The following is a 24048-nucleotide window of genomic DNA, read 5'->3' on the forward strand; positions in this document are numbered from 1 at the left end:
TTAAAAATAAATTTGCTCCACCATTTAAAAACTGATAGCTACCCACCAAGACTTACAACCAAAGAAAAATAAATAACCACTGCATTCTGCCCTTAAAGAAAGTAATATAAATAAAACTATGACAAGTAATGGAACATTTTTCCATGAAAAAAATTGATAGCTAATTCATTTTACCTCAGCAATATCCAAGAATAAAAGCAGCAAAACTATCACTGACTCTCTGTATCAAGTATTTACATAACAGATGAAACTCAATGTTGTAGTTTGCTAAAAAAAAAATAAAAAAATAAAAAAATAAATATCCTTCTGGAATTAAGATTTGAATGTTATAACCAAATTAACTCAAACTTAGGAACTAAAAATAATTCTAACAATTGCCTCACATAAAAATGAAGTTATATACATCATAAAGGCTACCAGAAAAAAAAGTTATGTACGTCTACTCAATAACCCCTCACTTGGTGAATGCTTCATTAGTATTCAAACCTATACAGTAATAAACAATCTTCTGTACGTAACTAATGGCAGTTTGGTAAACCAGTTGTTTGTTCTTACTAAACATTTGACAAATTTCTGAGCAAGAGAATTAAGTGCATGAGGTGTGCTACAGTTTTCTAACAATGATATTGCAATTAGAATCCTAATCACTGTAAACTTCTCTTTTATACAGTCATGTATTCAAATCAGCTTCGTAACATTTTGACAGATTTCAACAATGTAATAAAAAAAAAATCCCCTATGGGAATTACTGCCTAAACAATGACATATGAAGACATTAATCTTTTTTCTTGTCGTTATCTGTACTTCCATACTCTGAGCCCTTGTCAATCTTTGTCAGGCCAATCATCTTATATAGTCCAATATACGCTGAAATAGAAGAAAAAAGTTGTTAATATGAAAAGTTATTTTATGTAAAAAATAATTTACTTAAATTTATTTTCATAGTCAATTACAACAAATAACCTATATCAGTGATATAAATATTCTGGAACCTGATAAATTACACAGAATCTTTCTCATTATATCTGTTTAGATGCACTGAACAATATTAATAGATGGATGCAGTATCTATCTATTACTACAAACACAGTGAGAACCAACTCTGTACTTCAAAATAGATCATATATGATTAAGAATGTATTGCACACATTTTTATTTTTCTGAGACTACTACCCATAATTTAAAGCGACAAACCATTGTTTGGTCAAAAGTGACCTGGAGTATGAGTAGTCGATTTGATCTGGACCCTAGTCTCTCCTGGTTGATAGTTTTTTGGCCACATCACACCTCTTATAACCTTTAACACTTCACCACACTTACAAACTGCCTTCAAGCATGGGTCTCTGCTGGCATAAGCCAGCTTCAACTAAACCAACCACCCATCAATCATCAGCTATCTCATCAAGAGGTCATGACTTGTTCGCTTACCACACTATTCATTGAAGTTCCTCTGAATGAGGCTGTTTTTAATTTCTTGTCTAAACATAAAACCCTTCTAAGTAAGCAAATAGTTTTAAATAAAATTAAAAAAAAGCATTGCGCTGATTATTTTTAGCCTTCTCACTTTTAATCAAATTAGTTTAACCCACAAGGTGCTGTGCATTGCTAGAACTGACACTTTATATGCTGTGCTAGGACGATGACTATATTATCGACGCTTTATTTTCAAATATCACAGTAAATTTAGTCCCTCCCCTTAGCTCTGTCTGAGTGATGTCAACAGTCTCACCAGCCATTCAGCTCACTTTTGAACATAAAAGATGCCAGATTTCTCTTAATCATAGGTGTAAAAATAGCAAAATTGTAAACCTTCCGTCAGCCTGGGGGGCCTGGGACCAGGGAGGCTTTTGTATCCCGAAGTTGAGCAACAGTCTAAGCTTTTTATAAATCTCTGTTTATTTTGTGAATTTTGGAGATAATGGTTTTTGATGATGATGATTATTCATTTTCATCAAATAGTGATATCGAGATAGATAATTAAAATGACAGTGACGATAGTCATATTGGTTTTAAAGTTAGTGTGCAACGGCAGTTAACATACACACACTTATACACCCATTCAACCAATTAATAACTTGTATATTTTTTGTACTTTTATAGATGTTTCTTGAATAGCTAAGGGGTAATAATGCCATGAAAAAATTTGCAATTATCTCAGAAAATACTGCATGAAGCATTCCAAAACTAAAAAATATTCTTTTTAAATACGTTTTTAAACGTATCTTATTTTATTTTTTATTATTAATCTGCGACACGGGTGATTACAACCATGTATAACATTAGGTGATAAGTTAAAAAATGAGCAAGAAAATATTGGTCCCATTACTGAAGTTGCAAATGCATAATATTGCCGTCATCCTTAAACGACATCCCCTAGCACCTCTTGGGTTAATCTAATTGTCATTAACATTTTTAGATCAGATTTTCATTTTACAGGCTAAGATGTAAAATGAGTTCTTTCAATTTCTTCCTGCCTTTTGCATTCTCTGGATGAATTCCCATGTAGTCAAGATCTTAGTACAGTATCTGCCTTTTATCCATGATCTCTGTAACACTACTTTCATAGCTAACAAATGTTACTCATGTATATACACCCCTAAAAACCTTATAACAATGATTTACTTATTTTAAAATATTAATATTAAAATGTAAACACAGCAAAATATCTATAAAATATTTAATACAAATTAAATAAATATTTAATACAAATTAAATAAATCTGTCTTACAGAACACTTCACAACTAATCAAGTTACCCCTGTATACACAAGCATAACCGTTTTCTCTTATAGTATTGAAGTAGTCCCATTTTCTTTATTAGTAAAAACAATTAAAATTATCACTAATTCATTTTTTTTTGCAGAGCAACACTGTTTATTCACCAATTACCATATTTTTTCAACTTGTGTTCACGACTTAATACAGATTTTTATGATAAAAATGATTTACAGTGTACTTACACTGTAGTAACGTTATCTCCAAAATCCGCAAATTAGTGAAAGTTCCCCACGGAAAAGTGAATACTGTGTTCCACAAAAATCCACAACAAAATGAAGCGTGAAAAAGTGAAGCACGAAAAAGCGGGTAGCACTGTAATATCATTTCAGATACATCTTACATTACCCTAAAATGAGAGAGAGAGAGAATTGTAAATCTGTTATGCTCATTCTAGGGCCCACCCCGGAATGAGTTTAGTAGATACAGTAGTACAATACCTTATAAGTGCCCTGTAAATCGTTTTTATCATAAAAATCTGTATTTAGTCACGAACACAATATGAAAAAATACCGTAATTAGTGAATACATGTAAACAGTGTTGCTTTATGAAAAAAGTGAATTAGTGATAATTTTAGAGATACGGTCCATAGAAAAAATTGGCGAATTGGTGAAAGTTCCCACAGAAAAGTGAAAGTGAAGTGTGAAAAAGCGGGGTAGCACTGTATCTACTGTAATGCTTTTACTTTATATATTCCATGTATACGGCCTCATGCTGAAAATAAAGATGATGATGATTATTACAGTGGACCCCCACTTTTACACGCTTCACTTTGTAGGAGATTTTTGCAGAACATGTCTTTCAATTTTACATGGGAACTTTCACCAATTCGCAAATTTTTCTACGGACTGTATCTCTAAAATTATCATTAATTCACTTTTTTTTTTGTAGAGCAACACTGTGTATTCACTAATTACTGTATTTTCTTTATTAAAGGATATGTATACTGAGAGAGAGAGAGAGAGAGAGAGAGAGAGAGAGAGAGAGAGAGAGAGAGAGAGAGCGAACTTAGGTGTTCACATCAAAGTCTAAGTATAAATGGATTCTTTAAGTGAAATAAGGTCTCTCCTATGGGAGGGTTCACTATAAGAAGGTGCTCCCTATAAGGAGAGGAGAAAACCTGTTTTTTACGATGTTCAGGGTTACGGCTATTTCCGACTTAAGGCATGCAGGTGGAACGGAACCCCTGCTGTAACCTGGGAACTGCCTGGCTGATTTGCAAGTGTTTTCATACCCCTTGCAACACCTGCACGTGTAAAAAAAATTCACTTACTGCATTTCTGTAGCATTATTGCATGAAGGGCTCTCACGATACAGTGTATATACTGTACTAAAGTTTACATAACGAGAGCATATACAGGTACATCCTCTTTCACCATGGTTCATTTTACAATAAATCGAGTTTGCGATGGGGTTAGTAGTTCCGACGGTATCGAAATTATGATACAATATTGATACAACAATATTTTGAAAATATTTTTTAAATTTCGCATGCAATGGGTGCAGGCAGCAGCGTACAGTCAGGCAGCATATGGTGTACGATACGTTGGCCTGATAGACTGGGATGAGCACGTTTCTCACCTAACCTGACCTCCCTCGTCCTCTCTGTTATAAAGCTGAATTAGGGCAGTGTTCGTGTACAATTTTTGTCCGTTTGTCTACACGTTTAAACTGTTTAAAACTCAAATGAGCGTATACCAGTATGTCTGCCAAACATCCAAGTGATCCTGCTGGTAGTGCCCAGAAGAAGAGGCATTCCATTACTTCAGAGTAGAAAATGAAAATGGTCAACCAGCATGCTGGAGAAAAGGCAGTCATAGTGATCCCTTGTGACAAGCATCTATCTCAGTCAATGGTCTCCACCATCATTAAGGCATCTGCTCCAGTTCATTCCATGGTTATAACAAAGAAGAGGACAGGGCCTTTGGAAGAAATGGAGCCGTTACTGGTCACGTGGATAGGAGGACCAGATACAAAAGCATATGCCACTCAGCCTCTTGACCATTCAAACAAAGGCACACTTGCTTTTTGAGGAACTAAAGAGAAAATATGATGATAAACCCAAAGGAAGATTTTGCAGCAAGTTCTGGATGGTTTCATCATTTAAAAAAGCACCATAATTTTCATAGTGTGAAAATTAGTAGTGAAGCAGCACGCACTGATGACAAAGGAGCCGCTAAATTTAAGGATGCTTTGCACAAGATTGTCATTAATGAAGGGTACTTGCCACAACAAATCTTTAATGTCGACAAAACAGGACTGTACTGGAAGCGGATGCCTCAGCAGCCCTACATCCGTAAAGAAGCAACAACAATGCCCGGATTTGAGGCATATACAAACATCGACTGACTCTTCTGCTTGGGGGAAATGTGGCTGATATAAACAGCAAATCCAAGGGTGTTAGCAAGAATCAGCAAACATGCGCTTCCCGTGCATTACCAGCATAATAAGAAAGAATGGATGACTGCACTGCTATTTGAAGACTGGTTTGTGCACTGTTTTATTCCAGAAGCAAAAGATCATATTGGGAAAACAACATCCCTTCAAAACTGTGCTGATTCTCAACAATGCCCCCAGCCACCCTCAGCACACTGGAGATATTAATGAGAACGTAAAAGTTGTGTTTCTGCCACCAAACACAACTTCTCTCATACAACCCTTGGATCAGGGTGCTGTGGCTATGTTCAAGGCCTATTATCTTTGGAACACATTTGCTCAGGCTGTTCAGACTACTGATAATGAGGAGAAAGAGCTTAAAACATTTTGGAAGGATTTCAATGTTCGGAATGCCATTATGAACATTGGAAGGGTGTGGAAGGAGGTACAGAAAGGGTGTATGAATGGAATTTGGAAAAATGCGCTAAAAGTGTATGTGAACTCATTTAAAGGTTTTGATAAGGATGAAGTTGTGCAAATTAATAAAAAGATCTTAACACTTGGGAGAAGTTTAGATTTAGAAACTGAAGAGGAAGATATCTAAGAACTCATAGATGTGTAAGATATAGAGCTAATGGCAGATAATTTAACTGCGCTTGCAGAAGACAGAAAAAGAGCAGAAGAGGAAGAAGAAGTTGAAGAGGAGCCAGAGCAAAAGTTTACAACAAAAAAAAGGGCAGAGGCATGTGCCTTAACTGACAATGCAATGAAACTTTTTAGCCAAATGGATGTGAACATGGAATGATTTGCTAAAATTGAGAAAGGGCTTCAAGACTCTATTGCATGTTACCGAGTCATTTATGAAGAAAGAAAAAACAGACTGCGCAATCTACCACATGACCCTCGACCCTCTAGCTATTTCCTCGAAATCCTACCCCTGTAACACCTGAACTAACACCTGAAGAAATGCTAGCTGAAGAGGAGCGAGTTAATGATCCTCCTGCTTTATCATCCTCCTCCTTGTCCAATTTTTAGTTAGTATACACAACTGTCAACAGCCTGACACCGTTCAAGTACGCCGACAAAAGACCAAATCTTGGTGAGTATCCCTGTACAGTACACTTCTGACTCTTGTGTGTGTTATTCAATTTCTCTGCCTGTACTGAACTATCATAAGTCAATCTGCATTGAACCTCCAGAATTAGCTGATATTAATAGGTATTATTACCATACATGTGCACAGTGTAGGCTAGGCTACTGTACACGGTATGTCCAGTAAACCCCCCGTACTCACAGGGGATGCATAACCCCCCCCCCTGTGAATAGCTAAAATCTGCGAATAGCTAAAATCTGCGAATGGCTAAAATTTGCAAATACTTAAATCCCCTCTAAAAACACTTAGACCTGCCTATTTTGATAGCTCACACACAAAAAAAAAAACTTTAAAAATGCTTATACCCGAGTGTTTTAATAGTTTTATCACAGAAAGTGCATTTAGTCTCGAAAATTATATGAAGATAAAGTAATTAGTGGATATTTCTCAGAGAAAGATATCGTGAATGGGCGAATTTTCCGCAAATAACGTGTATATGCTGTATGTTCCATATAGAGATCCGCAAATAGGCGAGTCTGCGAATCGTGAGAACGCGAATCGTGAGAACACAAATACAGGGGGTTTACTTTGTAGATTGTACCCTGTACTGTACATACAGTACCCTGTTTGTACTGAATTATCATAAGTCAATCTGCACTGAACCTCCAGAATTTGCTGAGATTAATAGTTAATTATACCATATATGTATAGAGTATAGTACTGTGCAGTATAGTGTATGCTAGGCTAGTGTATACAGTATGTGTAGATTGTACCCAGTACTGTACGGACAGTACCCTAGTGTAGGCTAGGCTAATTTCAAGATACAATAATTTTATGAAATTATGGGGTTTTTGTAACCTAACCCCATTGTAAAGGGAACAATACCTGTACTGGCACTCCCCGGTTAACAGTGGGGGATCAGTCCCCACTCGAGTGCTGCTAACCGAAAATTGCCACTACCTGAAAACTGACGATAACAGCCCCAAAAACCCTGCTTAACCGGAGATCGGCACCGAAATCCCCACTTAACAGCGGTGTTAACCGGAGATCGCCACCAAAATCCACACTTAATGGTGCTGTTAACTAGAGATCGGCTAGCCAAGTGCTGTAATCCGAAACACCATTAACCGATGCCACCAGTAAGCAGGGACCGCCTACAGTCAACCCCTCGCCTATTCACATGCTGTATTCACCTACAGTGCTACCGCGCTTTTTCATGCTTCACTTTTTTGTGCTTCATTTTGTTGCAGATTTTTGTAGAACACATTATTCACTTTTCCACGGGGAAATTTCACTAATTCTCGGATTTTGAAGATAACATTACTATTGTGCAAGTACATTGTAAATTATTTTTATCATAAAAGTCTGTATATATTTAGTCATGAACACAATTAGTGAATAAACAATGTTGCTGTAAGAAATACAGTAAAGCGAATTAGTGATAATTTTGTTTTTACTAATATATAAAGAAAATGGGAGGACTTCAATCTTCAATACCAAAGAGAAAATGGCTATGCTTATGTATACACAGGGGTAACTTGATTAATTGTCAAATGTTCGGTAACACTGATTTATTTAATTTGTATTAAAATATTTATTTAATTTGTATTAAACATTTTATAGATATTTTGCTGAGTTTACATTAATATTAATATTTTAAAATTAGTATATCATCGTTATAAGCATTTTAACTCTTAATGGATGGGAATCCTCATATGAGTATCTATTAACAGGTTTTGGGTGATGGACGGGAATCCTCATATGAGTATTAATATCATACACCATACGATTTGGCTGTATTGAGCGGGAAAGAGTTTTCATCACTTCAATGGCCCATAAATGAATGGTGGCAACTTTAGATCTAACTCAGCTCAGCTGAGAAAGTGGGCATCTCAGGGAGATCAGTACTGTTCTTGACTTGATGGGAGAATGGCTTGCTCCTCTCTCTCCCATGATGTCTTTATTTATTTGCTGTTGGTTTTAGTTCTTATCTTTTACGATATTACGTCAGTTATAATTGTAATTTTGCAAAGAAAAGTGCAAAGAAATATTAGAAAAAACATGTATACCTCCAAAACAGTTACTGCATTTCCCCATCTCAGTAAATTTACGTAAATATTTTACAACAAATATACTCAGAATTCGTTACTGATTTTAGTTCTAATCTTCTATGATATTGTGTGAACTGTAATTATAACTTTACAAAATAAAATCAAATAAATTACTGTATAGAGAAAACATGTATAACTTGGTAAAAGAGGCCCCACACAGGGTTGTAGTCATTTTCAACTTTCCCTGGACATTAGGGAAAATTTTTTTAGAATTTTTTTTTTTACACCATGTGCATTTGCATATCTTCCGCTTTCCATCAATGTATTTTTTTTCTTAAATTGGCCAATCTTAAAGTTTGCCCGATCTGGGGGTGTGCATGATATATAATTAGCCTGTACCTTAAGGCTCAAGGGGTGTATATACATAAGAGTAACAGTTGTAAAAGGGTACTAATCTAAGATGACTTAGGGTGTTTTAGGATGATGGTTTTGGGTATATTTTTGTTTGAATTGATATTAAATTGTTTTAGTATGATAATTTAAGGTATATTTTTGTTTGAAATACTAAATTAGGCAGTGCACTTTTAAAATAGACAGTTATAAGCATTTTAGTTTATGGGGTACAGGGTATTTGGCAGTTATATGCAGTTACAAGCATTTTTATAGGGGATTTTGCATTTCTGCAGATTTTGCATTTCTACAGTGGGTTCTGGAACCTATCCCCAAGAAAAAGTGGAGGAGCACTGTGTTCGCAGATTTTTTGTGGAACATTACTCCAAATTATTGGCGGAAAATTTGCCTATTTGCGGATTTTTTTTGTAGAACATTATCTAAAATATTCGCTAATCATTTTCATTTTATTTTCGTGACTAAAATACATTTATGATAAAAAAATTACTTACTAATTTCCAAATACTAAAATTAATGTCAACACACTAAAATATAAATAAAATGTTTTTTCTGAAAAAGCGGTCACCAAACGATGCGCAAATTCCAAACACAAAGCTCGCGGGAAAGAAAATGCTACCCCTGTCTAATATATATGTTAAAAGAAAATGGTAAGGCTTGAACACTGTATGAAAGAAAATGTGTGTGCCTGAATATGGGGGTAACTTGATTAGTTTTCGCCTTGGTAAGAGTAACAGTTGTAGGAGTGTTCATGCGTAGCTGTAAGCCATATATTTTCAAGGGTTATGTTGTAATATGACTTTGAAATGATATTACAGTGTGATAGCAAAGTGTATAGAGAAGTAAAGAGTGGACAGTCGTGCGAGTCCTTAAGGGAAAATTGTAATTGTGGAACCGGTGGTGCCATCCAATGGCAAGCGCGTAAACTGTGATAGCATTTGTTTGTGCTGGCATACACCACACTAATGCTTAAGACAAATGCTAGCACTTTTGTGGGTTGTAACACTATCTTCTGATCTTTTATTACTATTTATATAGCAATGCACTAATCTAGACTGATTATTAAAATATTCTATTGGAAAAAATATGAGTAAATACATACAGCTTATCCTCTCTTTATCTATAACTACTGGTGCTAAACCAGGTTTCATTCAAAAGGTTGAAAATTATGGATGAAAGGAAATATATAAACAAATAAATAAATTTATAAGATATATATCAGGCCAAACCATAAACACACTTGATTCTCCTCCATTCTAAATTGATATCTTTATTTTATCATACTGAAATTGATATCTTTATTTTATTATACTGGGCCCGGATGCACTAACATTTATGATGGTGTAAAGTTTTTGTCCGTTACATTACATTTTTGGGTTCTTTAAGGTTTTTTCAACATTACATTGTCACAGACCAGATCATAAAAAACTTTTTTTCAAACTTTTTTTCTGTGAATGTTGATAAATAAAAATGTGTTCCTAACCACATTATTCAGAAATTAAATGGAAAACAGGAATACTGTCACAAGGAAAGCCAGAAAAATTAGGATACAAACACCATTGTAACTTAAGACATCACAAGTATGTCTAGTATCTGGGTCCTACACTGCAGATATACATTTTCAGTATTACAGATGACAACTTTAAGAGTTTTCTGTTCTTTCATCCTGCAACTAAAAGAGTTTTGTTTGCATCTTTTACAGTGTGAAGAAGATGGATGTGTATAAAGAGGCTGACAATGAAGAACATGTGGTTGCACACAGGACAAACTAAAAACTTTCCCTGCATCTTCTCCTCCAAGCCCGTCATAAATCTGTAGTGCACTCTGCTTACGAAGTAAATGTCAGATACCATCTTTCTATACTCATTTTCCATCTGGGTAATCATGTCATGAAGGACTGCATTTGGCACAATTAGCTCCTCTCCTAGTGTGTTACCATAAGTCTTCTTGGAAAGGAAAACATGAACAGGGTTGTGTGGATCAGTACTTTGAAGTTTTATTCCTGCATTCTCTACAAACCTGTGATATATGCTAACACATTGCATTCCTCGAGTGGTAGGTCTCCCCCAGGGAGGGTCATTACTGACTGTATTGATGCAGGAATTGGCAGAGAAGAATGTGTGACATTCACTGTAGATTTTGCAAAATCTTTAGTCCCTATATTATTCATAGTTACCAAGAAGGCATCAATGTCTTCTTGGCAGTTAGCACCACCACTTGGTACCATAATAGCATCCAACATGACTTGGCGGAATGCACTCCTTGAACTGACATGCATCTGGGTTGTCCCTGTGACCACCTTTCCCCCAAATTATTGAAAATAAGCTTTCCAAACAATCTTGACTGAGTCTGTTGGTTAATAGGTAAGACAGCTTGTACTTCTAATGTAACTCATCCCACAACTGTAACGGACCTTTGATTGCCATCTGCCATCCAGAGAGGCAAGGCACCATGTCACATTTTTGCATTACTGGCACAAGCTCCACTATTGAAACAGTTGAACAACTGGCCCATCTTCTCAACAAAGTCTGTGTACTCTTAAATCAACACACAATACATTCCTTATCATGAGCATTTGACAGTTTGTGAAAGGGTGTCATATCAACCAAATTAATTAACTAAATATATAATAATTAAATAATTTAAACAAACTTTTACTTAGCACATATCTCCTCATACCACACTACACCACCAGTGCTCAATTTTTACAGGAAAGTTTGTGTAACAACAGGAGCAGAGGAAGAGTACTGTAACAGTGCAAGACAGACGACAATGAAAGAAAAGAAAAGAATGAAGACAACCCAAGGAAGAATCAAGAAAAAGAAATCTAAGCAATTATGGCTCTGAGAGTTTCTGGGGAAACCCAATTAAACAAACAAACACTGCTACATGAAATAGCTAGAGCAGTAAGAGAATGCCTGATTCATTACAACAACACTCAGTAACCACTGTAGTGCCTAGACAAAACATGGTGAATGAAACAACCGAAGCAGAGAGTTTAGAGTACAGTATACTCTTTGGTCAAAGGACCAACGAGAGAATAACCATATAACATATCTCATAATTTCGTTAGTGAGAACTTAGTTTTGATAAAATGTAACTGAAAACATATCACTCGCCTTGCCTTGTCTTTGGGGAATTGAAAAAATTATAATTCAAGCCTTTTCTTTCTTGAATTACAGCAATAAACTGCAGCACAGAACTGTGTCCCTGTCATGTTGCTGAAATCTTCTAACTCCAATTATGCGCCCACCGGTAGAAGCATCACCATCACCCGCAGTTACAAAGGGGAGGCACGAGTGTCCTCTCTTTACTTCCCTATACTCTTTGATGATAATTTAAGGTATATTTGGTGTTGGAGCTCTTAAAATAGGCAGTTAGTATAAGCATTTTTAGAGGGGGGGGTCTAATGTATTCAGGGATTTCAGCTATTCACAGGTGTTGTGGTCCCTAACCCCAGCGAATACCGGAGGTCGACTGTAGTAGGCTATGCCTTGCAAGTGTTTATGTAAACATCTGTTTGCTACATAACTGATCATTTGTGTAATTTTTGGAATGCTCATTTCACAAGAAAACTACCTGAACTTGTGTTTGGACTCTCTTCTTTGTTTAAAGGTTTTAATAACTTGAGCAGTGTGTATGTATGAAAGAAAACTGGATCGTACTCTGAAATACAAAATGGGAAAGGTCAAAGGCATGATAGCCTAGACCACGTGTTGAAAAAGTATACTCAGTATTCTACAGTTGCATTCAAACAACCTGTTTGGTGCTTAGTTTTTATTTTATTGTAGCAATAAGTATTTAGTGCTTGACCCAATAACACAGTGTGCGTAATTTATTGACATCTGTGTTTGGTGATACTTGATCATAAAACAATTTTATGTGCAACATTATAAGCCTTACTTGCTACTTGCAGTCCTTCTGGTTGTATCTCACATACGTCATGTTTACATGACTGTGTCTATACTACAATGCTGCCTCTATGGCTTACTGTATGCACATAGGGTGAGCTAAGTAAACTGCAGGATTAGGCTGAAGTTTGGGTTAAGTTAGTGTAGGCTAAGGTAAAGGCATAACACTTATCTGTTTCCATCAACCCTTTGGCTGTATCTGTGCAATCAAGTTACTGCACTGTAACTTGCTATTTACAACTAACAACCAGATTTTCTAATGTTTCTGGGAATGAGGATTCTTGACCAACCTCTCCCATATTTGGTTATAATGTAGGTATTGGATCAGCTCTAAAGCCTTATCTGTTTCCTTTTCTGTTGCCAAGTTCATGGATACCACAGTAGTTATACTGGACATGTTGCTGAGCTTGGGAGGGGTATCTATATCAAAATTTGTTTCTGTTGATTTTTCATCATCATTTAGAGAAGTTTTGCTTCTAAAGTAGAATAAGTTGCTAAATACATTCATAATACCCTCCTGCAGCCCTAACTAAGAATAAACTATATTACTACTTTCCAAGTATCAAATACTCAAGGCAATCCACCTACATGCAACCTTGACACTCCTCAAGTCTCTTAAGGGGCATCAATTTGTCAAGTCATCCAATTAAGAGTCTTAAGGGCTGCCAGATGGCTGAGAGGAGTCAAGACACTAGGCCCTATTTAACATAAGCTGTTTGCCTTGTTCAACCACATTATCAACTTGAATTCTACAGGTGGCGAGGCATTTCCATCATTCATTTTCTGAGCACAATCAAAATTGTATTCAATGATGAACAGTGGTCAATTACCTGCAAACACCTACAACCTCTCCTCCTCCTCTCTGAAGTTTACAAATGGTTTTTACCAATATTTTCACATTGCATTTACCTCATTTAAAATATAGCCAAAAGAAAAATAAATAATATTAGACTTACCAATAAGAGCAATGCCAACTGCTAATGATATGGATATCAACGAGCCACTTGTGAGAAGATTATAATAAAATCGAAGGATTTGTGATAAGACAAACCCAGCCCATCCTATTACATTGAGGAGAGAATACCATCTTCTTGGCATCTTCTGACATGGATATTCTGGTAGATCATTTTCTTTGGTAAAGCTCCCTGTATTGATGTAGCTGTCTAGCAATTTATCCTGTAGGAGGAAAATACGAAAACATTACGTGTTAAATCTATAAACTGTCCGAATATCTCAATGAGAATTAATTGTTTATTAGAAAACACTAAAATTTCATATAAAAATATACTTATATAGTTGCACCTTAAAAAACAAAAACTTTGGGGCCTAGCTTTCTGATAAGTAACTGTCTGTTAAGTACTGTAGCAGACTCTAATTTAATGCCTACACATCAATATTTTCTAAATATATCACACAGTTAACAGAAATAAAATAAGTATTTTACACTTCAAATTCAATTTAAAAGATTTTAGAAATGCATCACATATAAAATCTTACCATAGAAAACAAAATATACTCTTCTGACAGTTAGACCTGTTCCAGAAAAGTCTGTCAGCAAGAAATTTTTGTATGGTAGACACAACAACACATCCTAAAGTGCCGTTTCCGTACAACAAACACACACACACAAAAGACATACATACATGATCTGCAAGTTATCACTGATTTACAAAATAAGTAGATCCAGACAATATTAATCACAAGATTATGAACAAAAGGTCACAATGCATTCGCAATCACATGATTTCCTATCCAAAATAAATGAATTGTTTTTATCTTAAACATTAATACTAAGTCACTTCACTAAGCAGTGTCTGTCATGATATAATTTCTGCCATCACTCTCCTTGTTCTTTGTTTGCGTAACTAACAGCACATCACTATTACTAACCATTCGTGCACATAACTCCAAGTTTGACCCCCGGTATTCGCAGGGGATAGGGACCACAACCATCCATGAATAGCTAAAATCCACAAACACTTGATACCCCTCCCCTCTAAAAATGCTTACAACTGCATATTTCATCCGTTCAAAACCAAAGACCCCTTCTAAAAATTCTTATAACTACCTATTTTAATAGTTCAAACACCAAATATACCTTAAAATATCATTCTAAAACACTTTAATATAATTTCAACGTCATCTTACAGCATTACTGTACCCTTATAAATATATACTGTAAATATGGCTTGCAACTATGTGTGAAAACTAAGTACCCCTAAACTATACTGTATTCAGGCACACACATTTTCTTTCATACAGTTACTATTCAAGCCGTCCCATTTTCTTTTACTGGGGAAACACTGGTAGAGAGAGAGAGAGAGAGAGAGAGAGAGAGAGAGAGAGAGAGAGAGAGAGAGAGAGAGAGAGAGAGAGAGAGAGAGAGAGAGAGAGAGAGAGAGAGAGAGCAAAAATACAATGCACATTAAAAATACAATGATTTTTATGATGAAGTTAATTTTTTACGTACTTACCCTCTATCATTTAGCTTTACCGCAACTACTTTGGCGCGGTTTGAAACAATCATTAACGAATGCTCCCAATAGTTATACCCCGCTTTATAGGGTGGCGGTAGGACAGTGAATGTTTCAGTTGCTCATTCTACTCTTAATCTCTTAAGAGGGGAAGGGGGAGGGTTTCAATAATAGAGGGTAGGTATCTCAAAAATTTACTTAATCATAATCATTATTTTTGTGGGGAAACTTAATGCCTATCAATTAGCTGACTCCAACATTGTGTGAATTATCAGATATCATTATAAATGTCCTCGTTGCTGCTTACCTGATGAATATGATCCCATGGCAAGTACTTGTTGGGTGGGGATCTTCATCAAGAGAGGTCTACTATCTTAGGAAATGGAACATGAACCCAACTGTGGCCATTGGTTGAAGCATTGCACACTGGGAAGGAGAAACCAACCCTCAACACTACACAGGAAACCTTTCTCCTCCCCACGGTCGCCAGGAGACCTGCACCAAGCGACCCCCATAGCAAACGAGCAAATCAAAATTCAGAATCTGAGGATCGAAATTCTCCCATTCATCCCCAGCCCTACAATGCCGCTGGCACGCAAGACGAGCCCCGAACATCAACATGGGAGAGAAGGCTCCGCCCAAGATAACCTGCCCCGAACACCCAATCATAATTCAGCACCAATCAAGAGCCCCCATAAATACCGACCCGAGTACCTTGTTTCTCCAGATCTTCTGCAACCACGTCCAGAGGATGACCAACAAGCCAGTCAAAACATGTTGACGGTACCTGAAATAGAACCTGAATCCAGACGACGAAGGATTCTGATTGGATATTTCAATAAAAGACTTCCCGCACTCCACACACTATCCTTTTTCCAATATGAATATCAGCCAGTTGCTGACTAACATTACTGAGCCCGAAAAGCGAATCATAAGGAAAATAGCAAAGACACTGTATAAGATAAATTCCATAATACAGCCATCCTTTTTAATAAGACCTATTTAAAAGAGGGTCTACTCCCTTCATATATTATTATTATTATTATTTTATCTTATTAATCTTATTAATATTTGGAAATTACAACACATGTAGTCATTATTACCTGTATGTATTACAGTAGTAGTATTACAGGTACAGTATTGCACAGTATTCGTATTATTATTATTTAATATTATTAAACTTAATATTTGTAAATTAGTACTGTTAATCATTATTTTACTGTATTATAAAGAATGTTTACGTACAGTACCATAGAGTATTTTTAATCACAAAAATATGAATATACAGAATATTGCTCTACGAAAAAATATGCAAATAGGTGAATTTTCTGTGAATAACTTGGATAGGTTCCACAGAAAAATCAGTGAATAGGTGAAGCCACGAATCCTGAACTGTGAATACGCGGGGGTCGATTGTATGCACTTTCAAGTGACTGATTCAAAAGACTCTGGATGTATCCTCTTGTACATCAGTCCCTGAAGTCCAAATTTTCTGGCCATGGCTACCTATTGTTGTAGGTTTGTGAAACATTTTCCTATTTTGTCACACTTGTATGACTTGTTGAAAAAAGATGTACAGTTCAAGAGGTCAGCTGATGTAGAAAAAGCTTTAAGGCAGGTGAAGTCTGAATCACTGAGATGAAACCTTCTTTCAAACTTGACAGTGATTTGTGTTTAACTGTAGGAACTGATGCCTCACCAACAGTGTGAGATGCGTTTTGTTACAGAACGTAGATGAAGAAAAACCAGTATATTTTGCTAGAAAGAAATTTTCTTTTCAGCAGTGGAAGAATATTGATCTCTAGTTAAATGGTGTAGCTTTTGTTGATGCAGTGATTAATTAATTTTTCTTACTGGTATGATTTAGAGTGAGATGCAGCCACAAGCCTTTATTGGAGTTGTTAAGAAATGACAAGGTAAAAGAGAGCAGATATTAAAGATGAAAAGACCGAAGGCAAAGGAGAGCCAAATGCATATTGCCAAAAGCCTTTATTGGTCTTTTTATGTAATCTAATTCAACCCTAACAATTATCAGCAGAGCTGAAAACATTACCAAAAGTTGAAGAGTAACACCTACATAGTTAAGTAATGAACTTGTGCTATGCTAAAAATAACTGCTTCAGTGAAGATATGCACATACCCACCCACATAATTTCAATATTTCCCCTACAAATTGTGAATACATTTTTGAGACAACTTACCCAAGTCAAGTTATTGCTAAAATGAGATTTTCTGATTTAATAACCTCATCAGTAGTTTAATTCTCTTATGTATTAAGGACCCCATTAATATTTTCAATCTTCTGGCATGTGTTTTAGCTACTTGTATTAAAAACAAACTCAAATAGGTACTGTAGTAGGCTGTGTAATTAACAAGGGACCTATGACCTTTGAGACCATTGTGGACTACAATACAGTATGGGTATATTCAATTTTTGGGTTTGCATGAGCAATTCTCATGTTATAAAACCAAAGTATTTCATCTGTAAAAACTACCAACTTACCTTGGATCTATAAACATCATGAAGATAATTGATAGCTCCTTCATCATCATCAGGAATTTCATCTAGAGGCAAACGTCTTACATACATTTCACTTTTAACCTTCCTACCCCGCAGCATGTTCTGCAATGTTGGTTCTTCTCCATCTTTGCTGTAAGAGAGAAAATAAAATTTCTACAAGTTAAAATGATAGGCATACCACTAAACTCCTGCCCAAGGTGATAAGCATCAACAATCTGGATACTATAATGAATAATTTGAAGCGTCATCTTAATACATAATTGCATATATAAGATATGATCTAGATATTCTTACAAATTCAAAACATTGCTGAGAAGTTATGGGTTAATGCTCCACTTACCCATACAACAAACTGACTATTCTTCAAAATCTCTGAAACATATTCCTCAAAGGTGTGCTATCTGGATAAATGAAGAATTTACCTACCACGATAGTTCTTATCAATTGTTGGGGATTTGAGACAATGGATCTCGCATATCAACCTTAATTGAGTAACTCCTGATGTGAGTTTTACCCTAGCACTAAACCACCTACCAGCCAAACCTAATCATGAGCCAAAACCACATTGGTGTCCAAAAATGCCAACTAACACAATTTGACAGGCATTTCTATGACACTTCCTAACCTTTTGCAAACAAATACAGCAAGTCTACCTCACAAATTCTGTCTATATCCACTCAAAACTAAAATACAAAATAAAAAGATATAAGATTCAATAACAAAGTAACATCACCTTGAGATGCAAAAAGGGGATGTTAGACAGCCAAGTAAAAGTGAGCTAAGGGAACTTATTTGTTTCTATCTTTCTTACAATTTAACCTTTATAGATTTATTCTTAAAAGTACTAAAAGTTCCAGTATATAGAGCTGAATTACAAGCCGATCCATATAGAGCAACTAACCACCACTTCATCAGTAATAAAACTGCTGCTTTATACAGTATACAGTAGTAACACCAAATTGACAAATCTGCACCAAAGATAGTATAGCATATTGGATTCAATGCAGTGTACATATGTAACAATTTCTCATATAGTGTATAAAAAATCTTCTGTAAAAATTTGCTACAGTATAACTTGGTGAATAAAATTTAAGCCAAAGGCCAAGGCTGGGCCCTATGAGGTCATTCACCACTGAAAGGGAAATTGAGAGTAAAGGTTTTACAAGCGTAACAGCAGGAAAACCTTACAGTTGCACTTTGAAACTTTTGTTAGGAGAAGGTGGAAAGTATGATGGAAGAAGATACTATGAATGGCTACAGTATAACTGATTTGTTTCTATCTTTATTAGACATTGTATGGTTACAGACCCATGATGTATGAGGAAATGACAAATTTTTGAAAATAATTTGTATTTTTCCTAACAAACAAACCCTTGGCCTTTACAAGGTTATTATTGGTAGATAGCTACCAACAGTAGGGGTGGGGGGTGGGGGGTGGGGGGTAGACCTGCCATCCAATCGTTACACATTCACTTTACTTTTTGGCTGCATTGGAGACATTGTCTCTTCTGCTGCCTGCCGTTCGACTTAATTATTATTCTTTTCATTTTCGAATAAAATTTTTGTTAAGTACCCTGCCACAGTTAACTTTTCAAAACTTATTCTGAGAAGAATTGTAAGTTCCCATATACAGTACAGTATAGAGTTAAGTCACAGGCCAATCCACATACAGCAACTAACCTCTATATCAACAATAACAAAGATAGTAGAGCATCTTTTTTTTTTTTATTAAATTCAAAGTAGTTTACATAAGCAGCAATTTCAGGTATATATGCATAACAAATTTGCTGCTTTGATGTTCTTTCAAAGAGTAAAATTATGCAAAACTGGGTCTGGTCACTAGCTGAATGGGTGATTATACTGTATACATACTTTATAATCTGTTCAGCTTTTTCCGTTTACTGGCATGCCAACTTCTGTAAGGCTTATCTAATATAATCGGTGAACTCGAAAAATATAAACTTTTCACTAAATTAATTGAAAAAAATGAAAATAATCAAAATGCTATACCAGCTACAATCACAGCACTTCAATGCACTGAGACAGTTGAATGTGTGCTGTGGATTAAAAAAAAACCCAACTCTTGTGTTGCCACCTTATTTTTGTTTATTTTTTGTTTTCAAAATTTCTGTAGTAAAAATTGGTGTACGTCTTTGAGCTCAGAGTCTCTTTGACATCAGGAAACATAATAAGTACTCCATAGCTAATTACAATCACACATTGAAATACCATTTTTGCTAACATCGAAGACACTTTATCTTTCCCCCTAAAATAAGTCTCGGAAGTTTACCATGCGCCCAAGGGGCCAGAGATAAATTTTTTATAGGCCTACCCTAACCCCAGAGGAAGGTTATGTTTTGTTAAACAGTAATCAGAATTCCTGTACATGACCTCTGAATGAAGTGTATTAATTACACCTGAAAATTGTAAATAAACAAAAGTATTATAAAAACAGAAAAATCTATGTACAGTAGCCTGTTCCCAAAGAGTCATATTCCCATGCTGACTGACAACAGCAGACAAGTCAACAGGCTATAGTAACTTATGTGTTGTATATCATTATACCATTATTTTCACTCTACTAAGACCCTGACTTGGGAACATTATTAACTGACAAAAGTAAAACTGTGGCATGTGAAAGGGTTTACTGATAAATCTTACTATAGCCTAACAAGACTATCATAATCAAATAGTCACTAAGCATTTGTTTTGGTTGCGCTCAGATTTTGTGATAAGACAGTTTGTGTTCAATAAACAACATCAGCAATATGACAAATTTTTAATCAACTTGTATTTTTCATAACTAACAAATCTGAGTCTTTATGTAAGGGGATTTTCTCAAGCACTTAGCTGGAATCTGCTTAAAAATAGCACTACGTTTTCATGACAAAGGGAGATAGCCAATGGGGAAAGAAGTAGGCGGAGCCTGACCTGGATTCCCTCCTAGATGATGCTGTGACGCTTCAGTTCTCTCTTTAATTGTCTTCTTGCAAGACATGCCCTTCTCTTTCCACAGTTTTAAACATAAAACTTAAAACTATAAAACATTATTTTAACAACATAAAATAAAAATTTGGATAACTAAAAGGGAGTTCCATAAACTTGCAACACTTGAAGCACTGCCATCTTTTTGCACTACCTTAATACAGTTTTGCTATTTTCAAGATGTGTAAAAATTAAACGCTTTGTATCGACATACACATGCTAAAATTTTTTTTTTTAAGATGTACAGACAGTGCATGTACTTTCTTTATTTTCAGGTTTTGAAGACTGTAATGTACAGTAACTATAATAAAATGTTATCCGGTATTTCTAATATTTCATGTATTACTGCTTTGTCTGATATAAAAAACTGCATAAGCCTAAGTATATCTAATACTGTACTATCAAATGTAGCCCCATCCATATGCACGCACAGAGCCGATGTTGGCCAAGGAAATTTCTGATGAAACACAGCTGGGAGTTTATACAATTTATGTTACTTGGTCATCTGTTTAAGTTTTCCAGTTTGCTGGTATGTCAACTTCAGAAAAGTTTATTATCATATATTAAAAATCAATGAACTTGGAAAACAAATTATTTTTGAAACAAATGAAATAAAAACTATAGTAATCAATATGCTGTATCAGCTTAAGTCATGACACATCAATGCAGTGAGACAAGCAAATACGCAAAGCGTGATAACTAAAACATAGGAAAGGCAACGTTGCCAACTTGAATGATCTATATACCACACATATCATGTTCCTATTCTAAAACAACACATTATTATTAAACTTGGTTACAATACAGATACTCTAGTGAAGGTAAAAACCACATTAGGGCTGAACACTGAATTACAGAACCAGAATGTTTTAGTGTAGGTTTAATCATGTAACTACATTAGCTACCTGTTGGCTATGTGTAAACTTTTGGTGTAACCTTAACATATCTAAGTACTCTAAAAGAAAAATGCAGTTTGTATTTGGTTAGCAGGATCTCTATGTTACTAAGCCACCAGCAATACGTCTTGGTAAGATAAGTGAAAGTCATGCAACCTTATTTATATGTTTCCTTTTTGTCCTAAAATTTTGCTAGTCAAAAGTGGGGTGCATCTTCCACGCCAGGAAATGTGGTATTTAAATCATATTATGACAAATATTATTTTAGAATGGAATAACACTAAGAAAAATCTACACCATCAGATAGCTACTGGTTACAGCACTGGCTAACAGATGGCAATGGTGGTGTGGAATATCCAAATATATGAAACTTACTTCCTTTACCACTTACACAAGCATTAAAAGTGAAAATAGTCTTAACTAAATGCCTTCAACTGGATAATGAATTAGTTACGAACACTACAAAGCAAGCCTGAAAAATAACTGCAGAACTGCAAAACCAAGAAAAATGAAGAGTAACACTGATATAACCTGAGGCTCAAAAGGCCACATATAAGTGTGGTGAGACTACCTCCTCCTGTTTGACAAAAGACCAGTGATCATCGGAACGTGGACATGATGTGGGCACATTATAATGCATGGAGTTGTGATGAAACAATTAGTTTTTAAAACAAATACTATTCATAAGTAATTTTAATTCAGTATAATTACTATACGACACCTTAGATTCGACATGAAGTTAAAAGGTCACAACCTATCTTATGCGAGAAGGGAAATACAGTACAGTATATATTACTCTGATCAATAAATACACACTTCCTTAATACTATACATCTTCTTAATATACAAATTCACAAAAGCATTTTAATATAGCATTTAGGTACATGTAGACTTACCTTCTGAGTTGACTTCATTAGGATTTTAATTATCTATGGTAAGCATAACTTTACCTTTTGGCATATAAAATCTCACCCAAATTTTGGTGGGTAAAATCTGGAAACAAAAATCTGTTTTTCTTGACCTTCACAGCCCTAACTAGGAATTACTGTATTTTAAAGCCTTTTAATTATTGGTACTCACATGTTTTAACCTCAAACTTCTCATACCATTTAAAATGTTGAAAATTATGCAGTACACTTTATATCACAAATTCAAGATAGTTGATAACTTTCATTTTTCCTAGATATACAAACTTGGTCTTTTATAGTAATGCACCTTTAGCAAAAGCTGGTTCAGCTACTGAAGCTAGGTAAAAAGAGGCAGGTGAGGGAAGGAGTGGGTCCCCCACTAGATCAATCAACTGTAAATTGCTTTTTCTCTTTCGGTTAGAGGTGGGATTATGATAAATGACTTAACGTTTGTTAATCTACAAGAAATTTAAATTATCTTAAATTGTAATTTATATGTACAAAGATGCAAACCTTCGCATTTTGTATAGACACTCAATCCTAAAATAAGAAGCACTGTTTATAAAACATGTTCTTTCCACAGCAAAGTGCCAGCTTCCCAGTTATGTAGGTGAGCAGGGAAAAGATGGCTCCTGTAACTTCCTTTACAGGCTGGCATATATGATGCCATGGCTGACAACTGTGAAGCATAAGCAACTTAATGGAACAGTGGTACCTCAGCAGATGGGATTTGCAAAACAGTGTGGGGCACATGGGTAACTTTCCTGGTGCCTCAGTGAAAAGATCCAACAGATCATATTTCTCAGCTTGTGACCAACAAGGAACCACTTGTCATCCTGATCGATTGATTTAATGTTCTCTGGCATCAGGACAACTAAGGTCACTGATGCTGTTATCATTTGTTAAGAATTGATTATATAAAAATTAAATCTATAGCTTTTACAGAAGACCTGCTTCTGATACAAATCTAAAAATGTCACTGGCATCATAAACAACAACTTTGGTTAGAATGTACCAGCCATTCTCGTCTCAGTTCCTCCAAGAGAAGGCTTTTCCTGAGGTCCCTAAGACTAGGGCATTCAATTAGCAAATGTCTGACAGTCAAAGGGACTAGGCAGCCATCACAATATGGTTGATTTCATATTACTAATACTAAAAACTTGTGTGAGGGAGGTATGCCCTCTCCTGAGATGGCAGAGTACAGTTTCCCATTTTCTGGGCATTTTGCTATACTGTACTTCCAAGAAATATGACACTCATAATTTCTTTCATTTTGTTTTCCCCAACTGTATTCCAACGTTCCTGCCATAAACTCCCAATAAGTGATCTGATATCTGGTAAGAAGTCATTGCACAGAAGTCTATTTCCTTGAGAGCATACCAGACACTTCTACATGTGCTGGCAACCAACAAAATTTTGCTTGCATTCCTCTGCAATTCATTAAAATGTTATTTTCATAAAATTAAGTTTCATATATACTTACCAACTAATTACATGGCTATACTTTTCTACTCGTGCAGCAGCTTAAATTTGAAATTCGTGGCAGTGCTACTATCGTTTTCATGTAGGTGACTACCCCACCCTCTATCAGGAACAATAGGAACAACAAAACAGAAGAGCTCACTTCTTTTGTGCTTTTATGTCCATGAG

General features: G+C 35.5%; 1 protein-coding gene across 4 annotated transcripts in view; it reads right to left on the reverse strand.

Moving 5' to 3' along the window:
- LOC136828589 (1-acyl-sn-glycerol-3-phosphate acyltransferase delta-like) overlaps positions 1–24048 on the reverse strand; it is a 136753-nt gene that overhangs the window by 1927 nt on the left and 110778 nt on the right. For all 4 annotated transcript variants that reach the window (XM_067086605.1, XM_067086603.1, XM_067086607.1 and 1 more), the window contains exons 6-8: positions 17592–17739; positions 13571–13790; positions 1–867 (exon numbers count right to left, since the gene is read on the reverse strand). The exon at positions 1–867 is cut by the window's left edge and continues 1927 nt beyond it. In XM_067086605.1, the coding sequence (XP_066942706.1) occupies positions 776–867; positions 13571–13790; positions 17592–17739 (460 nt within the window). In that variant the 3' untranslated portion in view covers positions 1–775. The remainder of the gene's footprint in view (positions 868–13570; positions 13791–17591; positions 17740–24048) is intronic.

The sequence above is a fragment of the Macrobrachium rosenbergii genome, chromosome 43 (genome assembly GCF_040412425.1).
Source record: "Macrobrachium rosenbergii isolate ZJJX-2024 chromosome 43, ASM4041242v1, whole genome shotgun sequence".
Taxonomy (NCBI): Eukaryota; Metazoa; Arthropoda; class Malacostraca; order Decapoda; family Palaemonidae; genus Macrobrachium; species Macrobrachium rosenbergii.